This window comes from Microcaecilia unicolor, chromosome 2, assembly GCF_901765095.1.
Source record: "Microcaecilia unicolor chromosome 2, aMicUni1.1, whole genome shotgun sequence".
NCBI lineage: Eukaryota > Metazoa > Chordata > Amphibia > Gymnophiona > Siphonopidae > Microcaecilia > Microcaecilia unicolor.
In genome coordinates this window covers 354954304-354973794 of record NC_044032.1, presented here as the reverse complement: position 1 = coordinate 354973794, position 19491 = coordinate 354954304, and the positions used below count along the sequence as shown (strand labels likewise).

Genomic DNA, 19491 nt, shown 5'->3' with positions numbered 1-19491 from the left:
AATTTCCTCTGGAGTCTTTCATGAGGTACTTTGTCAAACGCCTTCTGAAAATCCAGATACACATCATCATCCGGCTCACCTTTATCCACGTTTGTTCACCCCTTCAAAGAAATGTAGTAGATTGGTGAGGCAAGTTGGAGGAATGGCCTAGTGGTTAGCATGGTGGACTTTGGTCCTGGGGAACTGGGTTCGATTCCCACTGCAGGCTCAGGCAGCTCCTTGTGACTCTGGGCAAGTCACTTAACCCTCCATTGCCCCAGGTACAAATAAGTACCTGTATATAATATGTAAGCCGCACTGAACCTGCTATGAGTGGGAAATCGCGGGGTACAAATGTAACAAAAATAAAAATAAAATAAAAAAGATTTCCCTTCACTAAATCCATGTTGACTTTGTCTCATTAATCCATGCTTTTGAATATGCTCTGTAATTTTGTTCTTAATAACAGTCTCTACCGTTTTGCCCGGCACAGACATAAGAATCACCGGTCTATAATTTCCAGGATCTCCTCTGGAAACTTTTTTTTAAAAATCGGCGTTACATTGGCCACCCTCCAATCTTCCAGTACCACGCTCGATTTTAAGGATAAATTACATATTACTAACAATTGCGCCACAAGCTCATTTTTCAGTTCTATCAGTACTCTGGGATGAATACCATCCAGTCCAGGAGATTTGCTACTCTTCAGTTTGTAGAACTGCCCCATTACATCCTCCAGGTTTACAGAAAATTCATTAAGTTTCTCCGACTCGTCAACTTCGAATACCATTTCTGGCACCGGTATCCCACCCAAATCTTCCTCGGTGAAGACAGAAGCAAAGAATTCATTTAATCTCTCCGCTATGGCTTTACCTACCCTGATCGCCCCTTTTACTCCTCGGTCATCTAACGGTCCAACCGATTCTTTTGCCGGCTTCCTGCTTTTAATATCTCTAAAAAAAAGTTTTACTATGTGTTTTTGCCTCCAATGCAATCTTTTTTTCGAAGTCCCTCTTAGCCTTCCTTATCAGCGCTTTGCATTTGACTTGACATTCCATATGCCGTTTCTTATTATTTTCAGTCGGTTCCTTCTTCCATTTTCTGAAGGATTTTCTTTTAGCTCTAATAGCTTCCTTCACCTCACTTTCTAACCACGCCGGCTGTCATTTGGTCTTCCGTTCTCCTTTTTAATACGTGGAATATATTTGGCCTGGGCTTCCAGGATGGTGTTTTTGAACAGCATCCACGCCTGATGTAAATTTTTACCCTGGCAGTCGCTCCTCTAAGTTTTTTTTCCACCGTTCTTCTCATTTTATCATAGTCTCCTTTTTAAAAGTTAAATGCTAAGGAAAAATTAGTTATTACCTGATCATTTTCTTTCCATTAGTCCCGATAGATCAACCCAGAGACTGGTGGGTTATGTCCCTCTGCCAACAGGTGGAGATAGAACTTCTGAGGCTCTATATGTGGTCATGTGAAGCCAGCCAAACCTCAGTATTATCCATATCAAAGCCATGTAAACGCCAAACTCCCAATAGAGAGCTATTCTCCTGTTTTCAAGAATCCAAGGGCCCCCTGCAACCGCAAACGCGGAGAAACTCATGCAGCTCACGGTTAAGCAAGGAAGTTGTTCCAACGCAATTTGAACAAACCACAAACAATCCAAAAAACTGAAACTGGAAATCTGAAACCAGAAACATCAAACAAAAAAGCAGAAACGTTCATGGAGGGAGGGCCTCTGGATTGATCTGTCGGGACTAATGGAAAGAAATTATCAGGTAATAACTAATTTTTCCTTCCATAGCGTCCCACAGATCAATCCAGAGACTGGTGGGATGTACCCAAGCAGTTCTTAAATAGGGTGGGACCCAGAGATCCCAGTTTGCAGTACCGAAGCACCAAACGCTGCCTCAGCCCTTGCCGCTAAATCCAATCTGTAATGCTTCGCAAAAGTATGGTTCGAGGACCAAGTGGCCGATCTACAAATCTCCTCCAAAGACACCGACCTAGATTACACCACAGAAGTCGCTTGCGCTCTAGTGGAATGAGCTCGTAGCTGTGCCGGTGGATCCTTACCTGACGCGATACACGAGGAGGCAATAGATTCCTTCACCCAGTGAGCTACCGTCGCCTTAGAAGCTGGGTGCCCCTTCCTTTGTCCTGCAAAAAGAACAAACTGATGATCTGAAGAAACGCTGCGACCACTACTATAATCTTGGAAAACGTCCGAGGAGCCGTAGCTAGCCTGAAGGGAAGTGCCCGGAACTGAAAGTGCTGACCCAGCACTGCAAACTGCAGAAACCGATGATGAGGCGGCCAAATGGGAATGTGCTACTAAGCTTCCTTGAGATCGAGGGAAGTAAGAAACTCCACGGGCTGAACTGTGGCTATAACGGCACGCAGAGTTTCCATGCGAAAGTGACGCACTCTCAGAGCTTTGTTTACTTCCTTGAGATCTAGTACCGGACGAAAGGAGCCTCCTTTCTTTGGCACCATGAAATAAATGGAATAACGGCCCAGGCTGCGCTGCGCCACTGGAATGGAAACCACAGCCCCCAATCGAATTAAATTCTCTAACGTCTCCCTGACCGCTAACCTTTTACTTCGAGATTTGCAAGGAGATTCTGAACAAACTCCAGTTTGTACCCGTCACGAATGACCTCTAGTACCCACTCGTCTGAAGTTACCCTGGCCCACTCCCCCAGAAAAAAGGACAGCCATCTCCCTATTGTTCCTGGAAGATGGACCAAGGCCCCATCATTGGGTACCAGTTCCCGACGTGGGTCTAGATGCCACACCGCCAGAGCGGCGCTCCGCTCAAAACAACTGCTGTTTCTGAGGAAAACGGGGCTTTGAGAAAGCCCCCGACCTGCCTGGGCGATAACGTCTTGCCTCACGAAACCGAGCCCGAGAAGGACCCGCATGAGAAGAAGATCTGGGCCTATCTTCCAGCAAACGCCGAACCTTAGAGTCTCCCAGATCCTTGACAATCTTGTCCAGATCGTCGCCAAACAGCAGCTTGCCCCTAAATAGCAAGCGAGCAAGACGAGACTTAAGAAGCCAGATCCGCCGACCAGTGACGAAGCCACAACCATCAGCGAGCCACCACCGCAAGGGCTACCTCCTTGGCTGATGCCCGAAGGACATCATACAACAATCCGCCAAATACTCGAGACCGGCCTCCAGCGAAGGCAAGTTTGCCACCAGCTTCTCCGAGGAGGCCGCTTTCTGCACCCAAGACAAACAAGTTCAAGCCACATAGGACCCGCAGACAAGACACCTGCATGTATAGCGCCGCCACTTCGAAGAAAGCCTTCAAAGAAGATTCTAACTTCCTATCCTGCGGATCCTTAAGTGCCGTTCTGCCTTCCACCGGCAAAGTAGTTCTCTTAGTCACCGCTGTGATTAACGAATCCACTGTGGGTAAACATAAATCTTCTCGTTCCCCTTCTGGAAGTGGATATAAGCGCATCATGGCTCTCGCCACGCGCAACCCTGCCTCCGGAGTGTCTCATTGCGCTGCAATGAGTACCTTCATCGCATCATGAATGTGGAAGGTATGGGACAGCCATTTAGTCCTCGACATAATCAAGGGAGCTGATGAGGTCGAGACCCTGTTGTCCGGTGCCGAGATATTTAGAATCTCCATAGCCCTGACAATCAGGTTCGCCAATTCTTCCTGGCGAAACAACCTAGCCGCAGTGGGATCATCAGACCCCTCTGACGGAGAGTCCCCCTCTTCCATCAATTCAGATCGGGTCAGTTGGGAAACTTCCGACAACCGACCGTCATCTACGTCCGTGACTACCGACGCAGACTCCACATCTCTAGAATCCAGGCACTGTCGCTTAGGCAAAGATTATGGGCCTCCCAAAAATGGTTCCTGAGAAGCCCCAAGTCCTCTTCACTGCCCAGGACCCCCCCCCCCCCCCCCGGATCTCTTTAACAAAACACCCTGTGTAACAACAGGACGAACTCGGGGGAAAACGGAACACCCGAATGCTCCCCAACCTGGTCTCCAAACTGAGCCCCCTCCGCCGGTAAAACCATGTGCCAGCGACCAGTGCCACAGGGAGGACCTAACGACTCTCCCCCATCCAAAATGGTGCCTGTCAGCCCTCCGCGCGGGAAAACAATGGCGCCGGCTCAACTGCTATCTCCGCTCCTCCGGAGCTAGCGCTCTGCCCCCCGGCTACAGCTGACCTGCAATCAGCTGTTTTCCGGCCGCGCTCTCCAGCTGCCCCTTTAAAGGCACGACAGTGCCAAAATCATCCGCCGGTGGGTACAAGGTCTGACACCCAGAAGAGCCTGACAATGAGGCCACTGTACTCGTGACCCGATCCTGTCAGTCCCGCCCAACTGCCGGTGCCCCCTGCACCGAAGAGATGCGAATACAGGCATTACAAGTTCCCGATGCTGCTCTCCGGTTCCCATACCGGGAGCAGCGTTTCACCGATTCAGACGGGGCTGCCAGGTGCCCTAGCACACACTCCCCCAACCTGCCCAGCAACGGCTCCCCCAGTCTACACTGCAGCAGTCCCTGCTTACTGTGAGAAAGATCATCTTCTTCCTTTCCTTTTTTTTTTTTTAGGAGAATAACACTCATGTGCCCAGCCAGGAACCGGCGGGGAAGGGGGAGGAAGGGAGGGACCTGGCACCACCAGGTATCCCTGCTCAGCAAAAGCGAGCCCTCAACCCTGTGGGGTCTTCACCTCATCCCGAGGGAAGGGCGAGGAGTCCCAATCCAGAGCTGCAGAGTTATGACCATCCACCTGCTAGATAGAGAGAATACTGAGGTTTGGCTGGCTTCACATGACCACATATAGAGCCTCAGAAGTTCCATCTCCACCTGTTGGCAGAGGGACATAACCCACCAGTCTCTGGCTTGATCTGTGGGACGCTATGGAACGTATTTGATTTCCTATGTATACTTAGTTCAAAACTAATATTAAATCCGATCATATTATGATCACTGTTATCAAGCGGCCCCAGCACCATTACCTCCTGCACCAGATCATGTGCCCCGCTAACAACTAGGTCTAGAATTTTTCCTTCTCTCGTCGGCTCCTGTACCAGCTGCTCCATAAAGCTGTTCTTGATTTCATCAAGGAATTTTACCTTCCTAGCGTGCCCCGATGTTACATTTACCCAATCAATATCGGGTTAATTGAAATCACCCATTAGTATTGTGTTGCCCAGTTTGTTTGTGTCCCTAATTTCCTTTAACATTTCTGCATCCGTCTGTTCATCCTGGCCAGGGGGACGGTCGTACACTCCTATCACTATCCTTTTCCCCTTTACACATGGAATTTCAATCCACAGTGATTCCAAGCAGTGTTTTGTTTCCTGCAGAATTTTCAATCTATTTGATTCAAGGCTCTTGTTAATATACAATGCTACCCCCTCCACCAATTCGATCCACCCTATCAATACGATATAATTTGTACCCCGGTATGACAGTGTCCCACTATTTATCCTCCTTCCACCAGGTCTCAGAGATGCCTATTATATCTAATTTTTCATTTAGTGCAATATATTCTAACTCTACCACCTTATTTCTTAGGCTCCTGGCATATGCATACAGACATTTCAAAGTATGTTTGCTGTTTGTATTTACATGATCCTTAGTACTTGACAGTATTAATTTGCAACCTTTTGTCTGATTTTTATTTTAGGACACCTAGAGGGGCATCATCGAAAGTGGGTGTCCATCTCCATGGGCGGGACAAACCGTATTTTCGAAAAAGATGTTTTTTTTTCGATAATACAGGTTGTGCGGGGCAAATGCCTAGGATTTGAGCATTTTTGAGCTGGGCACTATCGGTTTTCAGCGATAATGGAAACCGAAGGCACCCAGCTCAAAAATGAACAAATCCAAGGCACTGGGTCGTGGGAGGGGCCAGGATTCGTAGTGCCCTGGTCCCCCTCACATGCCAGGACACCAACTGGGCACCCTAGGGAGCACTTTTACAAATGAAAAAAAAAATTTAAATAGCTCCCAGGTGAATAGCACCCTTCCCTTGTGTGCTGAGCCCCCCAAATCCCACTGCCCACAAGTCTACACTATTACTATAGCCCTAAGGGGTGCAGGTTTGCACCTACATGTGGGTACAGTGGGTTTTGGGGGGGTTTGGAGGGCTCAACATTAACCAGCACAAGTGGAACAGTTAGGGGAGGGGGGAGTGAGCCAGGGTCCGCCTGCCTGATGTCCACTGAACCCACTAACAACTGCTCCAGGGACCTGCATACTGCTGTCAGGGAGCTGGGTATGACATTTGAGGCTTGCATACAGGCTGTCAAAAAAAGTTTTTAAAGTTCTTTTTTTGTGGTGGGAGGGGGTTAGTGACCACTGGGGGAATCAGGGGAGGTCATCCCCGATTCCCTCCAGTGGTCATCTGGCCAGTTGGGGCACTTTTTTGGGACTTGGGTCGTGAAAAAAAGGGTCCAGCAAAAGCGACCCAAATTCTCGCTTCTGCCACCCTTTTGTTTTTCGATTATCGGCCGAAGGCGCCCATCTCTCCTCGGCCAATAAACACGCCCCAGTCTCAACTTCACCACGCCTCCGACACGCCCCCGTCAACTTTGTTCATTCCCACGACGGAGTGCAGTTGAAGACGCCCAAAATCGGCTTTCGATTATACCAATTTGGGCGCCTTTGCGAGATGGGCGCCCATCTCCCGACTTGGGTCGAAATATGGGCGCACATCTCTTTCAAAAATAAGGCCGCTGATCTACTACGGTCTCTTTTGCAACCTCACTATCAGGATACCCTATCTTCCTTGTTTTGGTGATATCTTTGAAAGATACCTTATCCCGAACCATGCGCTTTTGAGTGACTGTTGGCCTTCCCCCCGTTTCTAGTTTAAAAGCTGCTCTATCTCCTTTTTAAATGTCAATGCCCGCAGCCTGGTCCAACCCTGGTTAAGGTGGAGCCTATCCTTTCGGAATAGGCTTCCCCTTCCCCAGAATGTTGTCCGGTTCCTAACAAATCTAAAACCCTCCTTCTTGCACCATCGTCTCACCCACGCATTGAGACACCGGAGCTCTGCCTGTCTCTTGGGCCCTGCGCGTGGAACGAATAGCATTTCAGAAAATGCTACACTAGAGGATCTGGATTTGAGCTTTCTACCTAAGAGCCTAAATTTGGCTTCCAGAACCTCTCTCCACACTATCCTATGGCATTGGTACCCACATGTACCAAGACAGCCGAATCCTCCCCAGCACTATCTAAAATCCTATCTAGGTGACGCGTGAGGTCCGTCACCTTCGCACCAAGCAGGCAAGTCACCAGGTGATCCTCACGTCCACCAGCCACCCAGCTATCTATATGCCTAATGATCAAATCACCAACTACAACAGCTGTCCTAACCTTTCCCTCCCAGTCAGCACTTGGAGACATATCCTCGGTGCGAGAGGATAGTACATCTCCTGGTGGGCAGGTCCTGGCTACAGGAGTACTTCCTACTTCACCAGGGTGATGTTCTCCTTCTAGGAGACCTTCCTCCTCCAAGGTAGCACAGGGGCTACCATACTGGAGGTGGGACTTCTCTACAACATCCCTGAAGGGTCTCTCCTCTATGTACTTCTCTGTCTCCCTCAGCTCCACCAAGTCTGCTACTCTAGCCTCCAGAGAACGGACATGTTCTCCGAGAGCTAGGAGCTCTTTGCATCGGGCACACACATATGACATCTCACCAACTGGGAAATAATCATACATGTGATACTCAATGCAAAAGACTGTATAGCACCCCTCTCGCTGCTGGACTGCTGACTCCATCTTCGTGTTTTTGAGTTTTTCAATAATTTAAAACTTGTTACAGTATTAAGGATATTAGCCTAATATAAAAGTGTCTTTTAGTTTATATAGTATATTGTATGATTTATTTAGTGTTTCTTTCTTAGATGGTAATGAAATGTATTTAAAAATCTGTAAGAGTACTCCTTGCTTATTACCCTAATTACAATAACTGACAATATATGAAGAGTTGTCCTAGGGGTGGGAAGACTAAACTAGATCCTGCAGTGCCTGCTAGATTCTGTTAATGCTGTGGTACAAACTTTTCAAAACTAAGTAGAAAAGACTATGGAGATTAGTTGATAAAATTTGCTTTTTATATTTTTTAATTTGCCTAACATTAACCTACAATTCCTCCTTTAAACCCCAATCTTTAAGTTCCCAAAGCACAAAGCAAAATAGCGTTCACTTACCAGAGAAATGTCCTCTTCTCTCGGAACTTCTCAGAAAGAAAGTTCAGTGGGACCTTTCCTCTTTATGTAGTTTTGAACCTAAGGGGCCTTTTTTAAACCAATTCTTTGAAGCTGAATCAGCAACCTATGCAAGTATTCTACTTCCCCACACCTTAATTAACACTTAATTGAGGTCGCTAGATGAGCTACCTCTCCAGCAGCCAAGGAACAGAAAATAACTGCCTTTTAGAACAAGAATTATGGGTTGCTTAGTTTCTACCTTTAGAAAAGGTTTCAGTTTAAAACTATGGGAACAATGCCTATTTCTAGAGAAAATTTCAGTTTAAAACTATGGGAAAAGGGTTTGTACACTATGGCAACTAGTTAAAGATGCTTGCTTTTCTCTCTCTTTTTATTTCCCCCTTAATACTAAACTAGGTGCTGCTTGCTTTTCCCTCTCTCTCTCTCTTTTTATTCCCCCCTTAATACTAAACTAGGTGCTGCTTGCTTTTCCCTCTCTCTCTCTCTCTCTTTTTATTCCCCCTTAATACTACACTAGATCCTGCAGTGCGCCTGCTAGATTCTGTTAATGCTGTGGTACAAACTTTTTAAAACTAAGTGGAAAAGACTATGGAGATTAGTTGATAAAATTTGCTTTTTACATTTTTATTTTGCCTAACACTAACCTACAATTCCTCCTTTAAACCCTAATCTTTAAGTTCCCAAGGCACAAAGCAAAATAGCGTTTATTTACCAGAGAAATGTCCTCTTCTCTCAGAACCTCTCAGAGGCTTGAATCTTACTGGTGCTCTGTGACGACATATTGTAGTTTGCATAATTGGGAATGTATTGGTCAAGCTCCAAGCAAAAGTAACAGGTCACATGGGTATCTATAATGGAAATCTTCACTCTGCATGGACACCTGAATCCCAAAGGCATGTTTGCTATGGTGAAGATTGAGCTGGCGAGGTGGAACTCAATGGTTGGACTGGCTACCTTATTTTTCTGAATTTATTTTGAATTGTAAACTGAGAAAGAAAAAGCTCAATGTCAAAGCTGCCAAGTTACCCATTCCAGGAGGGAGACACTTTGTACACTCCTGGATTTCTGCCAACCTCATCCTGGTTGCATTATGGGACTGATTTCAATGGGTAGAATCATGGACTACAAATATTACACTGCTTTGGGATATGTTTAAAACCAGGACTAGCCAAAATGTCTCCTCCTGGAATAGGTAATTTGGCAGCTCTGCAATGTACCAGTACCTTAGAATAGCCAAACCACTAGTTTTATCTTTCGGTGAGCATTTGCTTACAAAACAGCATAGCATCCCAGGTTCACTGACCCCATCCTATATTACTTTTATACTGGCTTTTAATTTCATGTGAGCATACGCATGTATTATATGAATATACACTTTTTTTCTGTCATTCTCTTTAGGCTTTTGGTATGAACGTTTTGCTTTCCTGTTTTGACGGCTGTTTCAATTTTTAATCCATTTGTAATTTGTTAAAATGTAAACCACTTTGTAATACTCTCAAGAAAAGCAGTATATAAAGATAAATAAACTATAACCATTCAAAACTGCTTAATACTTGCCTTTCAACATGACAGGAATCATGCAATTCCATGATTTAATTCCTCTACAGCTGTATTCACATTACTTGAAGACACTTGGATATATGTTTCAAGGGCATAAAAAACAAAGCAGGAATCATGGTATCTCAATATAAGCAAATAGTATTCTTAGTTACATATCTGAAGCAAAAAGATTTAGACAATCTCATGTGACATTTTATTAAATACATGGATTTAATACAAAATGTTTTCTTTAAAATAAGATATATACTCAAATCACAGGAAAATATATAATAAATATAATTTTTACCTCTTCTTCTACTGACTGGCATTCTTTATCATCTGGAGCAAGATCCAGCAGAATAGTTCCCTGACTAACACAGTGAAAAGTCAAATAAGGGTTGGTGCCTGCAAGTGGGAAAAGAATCATAAGATAAATCAATCTTAAGACATCAGACATAAGAATTGCAATACTAGGTTAGGCCAAAGGTCCATCCAGAACAGCTCCCTGTCTCCAACAGTGGCCAAGCCAGGCCAAAGTCACCTGGGAGAACCCAAATAAGCAGCAAGAGACTCCATGCTACCCACCCCCAGGGACAAGCAGCGGCCCTCTTCAGGTCCACCCCAACAATACAAAGGACTTATCCTCAGGAATCCACCCAAACCCTCTTCAAACCCAGCCATGCTAACTGCTCCCATTAAACCCTCCAGCAACAAGCTGCGGAGTCTATTCAGTATGGGTTTACAAGATGAAATAATCTATCAGAAACAAATAGAAAGGCAAGGCATAGTCTGGAATGAATCATAGAATGCAAGTAACAAATATCAACAGCAGCTGTTCAACTCTGCTGAACTATCTGTAAGGGCTTCAATATCAACCAAATAACTGGGTAAATAAACATGAACCATCTCTTTGTAAGCTTTTAAGCAGTTCAAATGCCAAAATGGTAGTAGGCTACCTACTCTAAGGAGTTGATGCATACACAAGGGAACGACACTGGAGAAGTGGGGCAATACAATATACATTTAAATTATATTTTATTATTTATTTATGACATTTATATCCTGCATTAGCCCGAGTAGAACTCAGGTTCAATGTGGCTTACATAACAATTAGAAAAGCATGACCATGTTCAAAATATATTCACAGAAAGTAAAATACATCATATAATGTTAGACCAGTAAAACTTGAGTTAGAAATAGATGTAATTAATAGTGATTTAAGCTAGATATCGAAATATGGAGAAAAAAAAGTAAGGGCAAAAACATATAGTAAAATTTTTTTTAGGTATATTAAAAGCAAGCAGCAGGCAAAAGAATCAGTTGGACCGCTAGATGACCAAGGAGTAAAATGGGCAATCAGGGAAGGTAAAGCCATAGCGGAGAGATTAAATGAATTCTTTGCTTCGGTCTTCACCGAAGATTTGTGAGATACCCCGGTGTCAGAAATGGTATTCAAAGCTGACGAGTCAGAGAAAATGAATGAAATCTCTATAAACCTAGAGAATGTAATGGGGCAATTTGACAAATTGAAGACTAGCAAATCCCCTGGAGTGGATGGTATTCATCCCAGAGTTCTGATAGAAATGAAAAATGAACTATTGTTAGTAATATGTAAATTTATCTTTAAAATCAAGCGTGGTACCTGAAGTTTGGAGGATGGCCAATGTAACGCCGATATTTTAAAAAGGTTCCAGAGGGGATCCAGGAAATTATAGACCAGTAAGCCTGACGTCGGTGCCGGCCAAAATAGTAGAGACTATCATCAAGAACAAAATTACAGAGCATATTCAAAAGCATGGATTAATGAGACAAAGTCAACATGGATTTAGTGAAGGGAAATCTTGCTTCACCAATCTATTACATTTCTTTGAAGGGGTGAACAAACATGTGGACAAAGGCTAGCCAGTTGATATTGTTTATCTGGATTTTCAAAAGGCGTTTGACAAAGTACCTCATGAAAGACTCCAGAAGAAATTGGAGAAATGGGATAGGAGGTAATGTCCTATTGTGGATTAAAATCTGGTTAAAAGATAGAAAACAGAGAGTAGTGTTAAATGGTCAGTATTCACAATGGGGAAGGGTAGATAGGGGGCTCCCCTGGGGTCTGTGCTGGGACCGCTGCTTTTTAATATATTTATTTTTTAAAATTTATTTATTGCATTTGTATCCCACATTTTCCCACCTATTTGCAGGCTCAATGTGGCATACATAGTTTTGTTATGACATTGTAATTTCAGGATATCAGATACAATTAGTAATGATCTAGAGATGGGAGTAACTAGTGAGGTAATTAAATTTGTTGACAACACAAAGTTATTCAAAGTTGTTAAATCGCAAGAGGATTGTGAAAAATTACAAGAGGACCTTAAGATACTAGGAGACTGGGCGTCTAAATGGCAGATGACATTTAATGTGAGCAAGTGCAAACTGATGCATGTCGGAAAGAGGAGCCTGAACTACAGCTACATAATGCAAGGTTCCACGTTAGGAGTCACCGACCAAGAAAAGGATCTCGGCGTTGTTGATGATACAATGAAATGCTCTGCTCAGTGTGCTGCGGCGGCTAAGAAAGCAATTAGAATGTTAGGTATTATTAGGAAAGGAATAGAAAACAAAAGTGAGGACATTATAATGCCTTCGTCATTTGAAGGAATAGAAAACAAAAATGAGGACGTTATAATGCCTTCGTCATTTGACTGTAACTTGAATATTGTGTTCAACTGTGGTCACCGCATCTCAAAAAAGATATAGTGAAATTAGAAAAGGTACAGAGAAAGGCAACGAAAATGATAAAGGGGATGGGACGACTTCCCTATGAGGAAAGGCTAAAGCATCTGGGGCTCTTCAGCTTGGAGAAAAGATGGCTGATGGGAGGTATGATAGAGGTCTATAAAATAATGAGTGGAGTGGAGCAGGTAGATGTGAATTGTTTGTCTACTCTTTCCAAAATACTAGGACTAGGGGGCATGTGATGAAGTTACAAAGTAGTAAATTTAGTACAAATCGGAGAAAAAGTTCCTTCACTCAACATGTAATTAAACTCTGGAATTTGTTGCCAGACAATGTGGTAAAGGTGGGGTTTAAAAAAAAAGCTCTGGACGGCTTCTTAAAGGAACAGTCCATAGACCATTATTAAATTGACTTGAGGAAAATCCACTGCTTATTTCTGGGATAAGCAGCATAAAATGTACTGAACTTTTTCGGGATCTTGCCAGGTATTTGTGACCTGGATTGGCCACTGTTGGAAACAGGATGATGGACCCGTTGGTCTGTCTCAGTGTGGCAATACTTATGTACTTATGCCTAGGATTAGCTGGGATAGACAGGAGTAGTGCGAGGTGGGATGAGGTAAAAATTAATGCCATGAGTTTATTTGAGAAGAGTGCTTATTTCCTTAAAGGCTAGACTGAAGAAGTGAGTTTTCAACAGACTTCAGAACAACAAATAATCATCAGTGCATTTGATAGTTTTAGGTAAGGAGTTCCAAATTTAAGTGCCTTGATATGAAGAGTTAGCGATATGGATTGTTTTGTAGGTTACTTTCTTACAATTCTGGAAATGTAGGATAAGATATTCTTTAGATGATTAGAGGCATTATGTGAGGGTAATTCAATGAGGTTGTTCATGTATATTGGGGCTGAACCATACAAAATTTTGTGAATGAAGGTACATAGCTTGAATGATATTCTATCTTTTACTGGCAGCCAATGTAAATCGTACAGAAGGAGTTGCTTTGGTGAAGCATGGTAGTCTGAATACGAGACATATGGCAGTGTTTTGAGCGATTTATAGTTTTTTGAGGAGATCCCCTTTAAGTCCTGCGTAAATAGAGTTGAAGTAATCAAATTTTATTAGGACTAGGGATTGAACTAGGGTACGGAAGACTGATATTGCTAAGAATGGTCTTAGTCTCCTCAATTTCCATAATGAAATTGAAAACACTTGAGACCACTTTGGAAATGTGGTTATCTAGCGTGAGGAATTGGTCAACTGTGACTCCTAAGATTTTCATAGTGGAGGCAAGGGGCTATATGATGTTCTCAATGGTAAATGATTTAAGATTTATAGGGTGATGAGGATTAGTAACTTAAGAATTTAGTTTTATTGGTGTTGAGTTTAACTTGAAATTGGATGCCCAAAATTCCATTAGAGAGATACCTAATCTGATACGTGTAATTTCATGTATTTCTTTAGTGAATGGAATACAGATGGTAATAACATTGTCTGCATAAATAAATGTTGGGAGATCATTATTCTCCAGTAAATTGCCTAATGGAATCAACATATTATTAATTAGGATAGGGGACAATGGAAAGCCCTGGGGCACTCCACAAAACAGGGGACCATGTTGATGAAATTGTACTCGATTGTTTTGTTTGGCATGATCTAGACTGTAGGAAGCCTGAGAACCAATTTTAACAGAGCTCCACAGATTCCATAATGGTCAAGGATGTTTAGAAGGCTATTATGATCAATAGTGTCAAAGGAACTAGACATGTCAAATTGGAGTATTAATATTTTATTACCAAAGCTAAGTTCTCATCTAAATTTAGCTAGGAGGGTGGTGAGAACAATTTCAGTACTGTGAGAAGGTCTAAAACCAAATTGTGAGCTATGTAAACTGGAGTGAAATTGGAGATAGTCCATTAGTTGGTTCGTGACTAACCCCCTCCATTACCTTTACCAATAATGGGATTGAAGCCACTGGTCTGTATGCTGGTTTGGGTATTCTTCAGTATGGGAGTCAAAATAATGTTGCCATTTTGAGGGGGGAATAGGCCCTGAGATAGCATTAAAGTTATGTTTGAGTGCAAATAGCTTATGAGTAAATTAGGAGCTGATTTGAGAAGGTAACTAAAGCAGTTATCAAGTAGGCATTGTGATTTAGCGTATTTGTAAAGAGTGCATTTGATTTGATTGTCCCTGTCTACATCACTTTAGTTGTAGAATTTCCTGGTAGGTGGTTAACTAGAAGCTCTCAAGATCTTTTATATCTCCCAAGAGGGGCAAAGAGATACCCAATTGTGCTCGTTCACATAAATGCTGTTAGAACCAGCAAACAGATCCTGTGTGATCAATGCAGGGGACACCAAGATTAATTAGAATTCTGATCAAAAGCTGATGTAGACAAAGGAAGCCATTTCTGACAAAACTAAGATCATGGAAGCCCCATCCTGTATTATCTTCCAAGGAGTCTTGGATATGAGCAGAGTTGGGAGAGAAGCAAATAGAACCCTCTTTCCTAAATATATGGAAAGTGCCTGCACACCAGAAGTGAAATTATATGGAGCACTGCTTTCCAGTTGTGATGAGAGGTAGGAGCACAGCTCACATGAGAACAGGACAGATTGCTGGAACTTGTGCTGCTGCATCTTTTTGCTTGTGTTTCCCCCGCTGCTGCCACTGCCACCACCTTGCAACACACCTCCCAGGGCCTCACCACACACCAGTGTGTCGCAACAGCATGGTTGATAATCACAGATTTAAGATATTTTACATATAATGCAAACTAGATAAATGTATCCATTGCCTGACAGATTTACCTTGCTGTCCTCCTAGAAGTCTCTCGACACCTTTGATTAACTTATGTCGGTGTCCATAAGCATTAATTCCAATCTCTTTTAATTCTTCATGGCCCATGTCTGCCAGAACATCAAGGGTTATCTGAAAAGTTAAACAAGATGTTTTAATATTTAATTTTGTTTCTCAAGGTACTTCAAAGTAAGACTCAAAAATTAAGTAGAAAGTTTGGAAAAGTATTAAGGACTCAGAGCTGGTAATAAAAGGAGGATGAATATTCTATAAAAAACAAAACAAACACAAAAATAACTTTAAGAGGATTAGATATCTACGTACATTCAACTATATGTAATGCAGTTCTTTCAAAGAGTTTGACCATTAAAATCCCTAAGAACTCAATTTAAAGTATTTGTATAGGAAGTAAAAAATAATCATTGGGTATTTAATTCTAACTTTTTTATATACTTACTTTATATTTGAGAGCTAAAAATGCCAAATTGGAATTAAAGTAAATGCTTTGATATAGTAAAATAAGTAAGGCTGCGTGGCCTTCCAAAAAGGAGCATCAGAATACCACCTTCCTTACAATTATAAAGACAATGCAGGATGGCATATAATGTACTTAAACATTTTACTTTTCATTAGCATGTATAAAGCAGCCAATATTCTGAAAGAAACAGGTGTCAGCATAAAGGAATCCTGTTCAGAAGCAATGGATCCACAGAAGCTTAGCGGAGATTGGGCAGACTGGATGGACTGTACAGGTCTTTCTCTGCCGTCATCTACTATGTAACAAGTAACCCTGAAAGGCATTACTGCCCATCTGTAACAGATTTCTGTAGATAGCAGAATTGATCGGGTACAAAAGTGGATGATGTTATCACATGTCACCAGGACGGAACAGTTCTCCCAGATTTCAGAATTTAGTGTAAATTTCTGAGAATGTGCCTTCTCACATGCAGCAGTCCCCTCACCTCTTTACTTTAGGTCCATAATTGAAGAGTGAATGCAAATTGCTAAGTAATACATTTAAACAAATCTGACAAAATATTTTCACTCAATACATTATTAAGCTCTGGAATTCATCACTGGAGGATGCGGTGAAAGCAGTTAGCGTAGCTGGATTAAAAAAATAAAAAGGTTTGGACAAGTTCCTGAAGTAAAAGTACATAGTGACAGTAAGTCCATCCAGTATGCCCAACAGTCACATTCATTATCAATTGAAAATTAAAACAACAATGAATGTGAGATTATATACATAAATTGTTATTGAGGTAGATGTGGAGAAAGCCATAGCTTAATCCTGGTGGTAGGTATTATGGAATCTAGTCAGTTTCTGAGATCCTGCAGGGTACTTTCTAAACTGGATTGGACACTGTTGGAAAGATGATACTGGGGGCTTGATAGTCCTTTGGTCTGACTCAGTATGGTGGTTCATAGTTCTTATGCACAGGTCAGAACTAGGGCTGCACACCAATTAAAAATTTTAATCGGATAATTGATTGCATAGTGTCCCCCTCACATTTCTTTCTGTAAAGTGTAAATATAGACAGCAGACGTAAATTCTCAAAACTGACACATATGAACTACTAAACTGAAAATAAAATCAAATTTTCTTACCTTTGCCTGGTGATTTTATTTTTCTAATCACTTGTTCCCTGCTTCTGCTTCTCTGTCTATGCTCTGAACTCCTGTCGATTCATTATTTATTTTCTCTTTTCCTTTCTTCTTCACTTCTTGCCCTATATCCATCTTTCATGTTCCACTTTCTTCCTCCTGAAATCTGTCTCGTTTTCATCTCTTCCTCTCCCCTTCATGAGCACCATCTCCCTTGTTTCTTTATTCTGTCCCTGAGTCCTGGCATCTGTACCTGGCTGCATCTTCTATCCCCCTCTCTGGCATCCCCCCCCCCCCCCAGTTTGGATCTCTCTGTTCTTTCTCCCAAGGGTCCTGACATCCTTGCTTGCTTCTTCCCTCCCCTGCACTCAGGCATCTGACTTCCTCCCAAACCTCCATGCTGGCCTTTAGTCTCCTTCCTCTGCTGCCATCATCCTCCTCAGCGCACATGTATGCACATGAATGGCAGAGGCAGGAGAGAAAGATACCAGAAGGAGGAAGCTGAAATAACAGGGAAAAAAGGGAGAGACAGAAATACAGGTAGAAGGGCAGGGAGCTTGATGTGATTAACGCATTAAAATTATTAACACATTAATTGCGTTAAATATGCAGCCCTAGAGTTCTGACTGGGCTAGCATGGTGCTATGAGAATAGTTGTGAAACTAATTACAGCACCTCATGACCTTACGCTCTTATTAAAACATCTTTAATTGCTCTTGATCCCTTACATTTAATGATACCTCTCAGTCTCTCCAAGGGATACCTCCTAGGAAACTGGAAAACTACCATCATCTGACCAAAAATCAAGGATGCTACCATCTCAACCTCAGAACTAACTAATTTTTGCCCTATTGCTAATCTTCCCTTCGTTACTAAAATTGCTGAATCTACTGTTCATCATCCGCTTGAACAATTATCTTAGTAACATAGTAGATGATGGCAGAAAAAGACCTGCACGGTCCATCCAGTCTGCCCAACAAGACAAACCCACATGTGCTACTTTTGTGTATACCCTACCTTGATCTGTACCTGTCCTCCTCAGTGGTTTCTTTAACCCTCTCTTTTTTTTTTTTAGCCTATGAAACGCTCAGATAATTTGTCTGCAGGGCAGTATAGCAAGTTCTAAACAATCATTGAAGTTTGCTAGATCACCTTATTTGAAATACAAGTCAAGGTGAATTACAACTAAAAATTAAAGAAAGGAACTCCATTATAATGATAGGAAAGAAAAATTCAGATCAAGACAGACAAATATAGCAATAAACCCAAAATGTGGTTCTCCCCACCCCAGGCACATTCGTTTCCCCCAACCAGCAAACTTAGACAATAAATTCAGTAGGTTCAGGAACTAACTGCCACCAAATGTAGCCTCAAAACAAATTCAGTCTTTAAAGCCATTTGAATTTTTTTTTTTTTTAATAAGAACTTTCTGCACACAAATAGGAGAGAAGACCATTCCAAAGAGACAGAGCGAAGAAAAAGTAAGCAAGGTCTACTAAAGAGGGCTTTAAACTAGAATCATGGGGCTGGGCGATCAAAGAGCCCAGGTAAGTATAAACCCTCTGGTAAGTGAAGCATTAAATACCTCTACACAAATAGGAAAAAGGGGCAATGTCTGAAAAGCAGCATATACTAATTATTATTATTATTAACAACATTTGTATACTAATGCAGGTAGTATGGGAAATACAGTTCTGGATCTAGACGCTGTGATGGAAGAAGCTGATTTGAACTTAGTGGAAGTCACAGAGACAAGGTACACAGAGAACCATGACTGGGATTTAGTTATACAGGGCTAGAATCTGTTCAGAAAAGACCAGATAGAAAGATAGGGAGGGGGTGTGGCATTATATGCTAGAGATATTATTAAAGCCACACAACTGCAGACCTACAGGGTAAGGAAAAAGCACTGTGGGTCCATCTGGAAAGAGGAAATGGAAAAGGCATTTATACAAGTGTAACATATAGGCTTCCTTCACTGACAGAACTGGACAGAGATTAAAGGAAGCCTTCAAAAAATATAGTTGTGAAAGGGAAAGCACTATTAACCGATAATTTTAATATGTTGATTGGGATATAACTCTTGCGGGGTCTTCTAGAAGTACCGAAATCCTGTATTCTCTATGGGGGAGGGGGGGGGGGACAGGGATGGACTGTTCCAGCAGTTGGTAATGGAACCCACGTGGGATGGGGCCATACTAGACTTAGTGTTTACAAATAGGGAGTGTATTTTTGATCTTATATAATGGGTGATCATCTGGCAACCAACACAGTTGTGGAGAAGGTTCATTCAAAAGTGAAGGTTCAAAAAACACTAACTTTGTTCAGATGGAGGATTACCTCAAGGGGTCGTCTGCATAGGAACATCTGGAAGAAGTAGGAAAGCAGTGGGCAAAACTGAAATGAGGAGAACAGGGGAAAATATCTAGAAAAGCTAAGAAAAGCTGGTAGAGTACTCAGGAAAGCAAAGATGCAAATAGAAGAAAAAATAGCCAACATGATAAAATTGGGGGGGGGGGGGGGGGGGGGGGGGAGGAGAACAAGACATTGCTTACATATGTTAGTGATAAGAGAAAGTGCAAAAGTAACACTGTGAGACTCAAAGGT

General features: G+C 42.4%; 1 protein-coding gene across 1 annotated transcript in view; it reads right to left on the bottom strand.

Annotated features, from left to right (window-relative positions):
* Nucleotides 1-19491, bottom strand: part of TNKS (tankyrase) — a 505381-nt gene that overhangs the window by 60792 nt on the left and 425098 nt on the right. Inside the window, exons 21-22 of the mRNA XM_030194488.1 lie at nucleotides 15291-15411; nucleotides 10055-10152 (exon numbers count right to left, since the gene is read on the bottom strand). Coding sequence (XP_030050348.1) covers nucleotides 10055-10152; nucleotides 15291-15411 — 219 coding nt within the window. The remainder of the gene's footprint in view (nucleotides 1-10054; nucleotides 10153-15290; nucleotides 15412-19491) is intronic.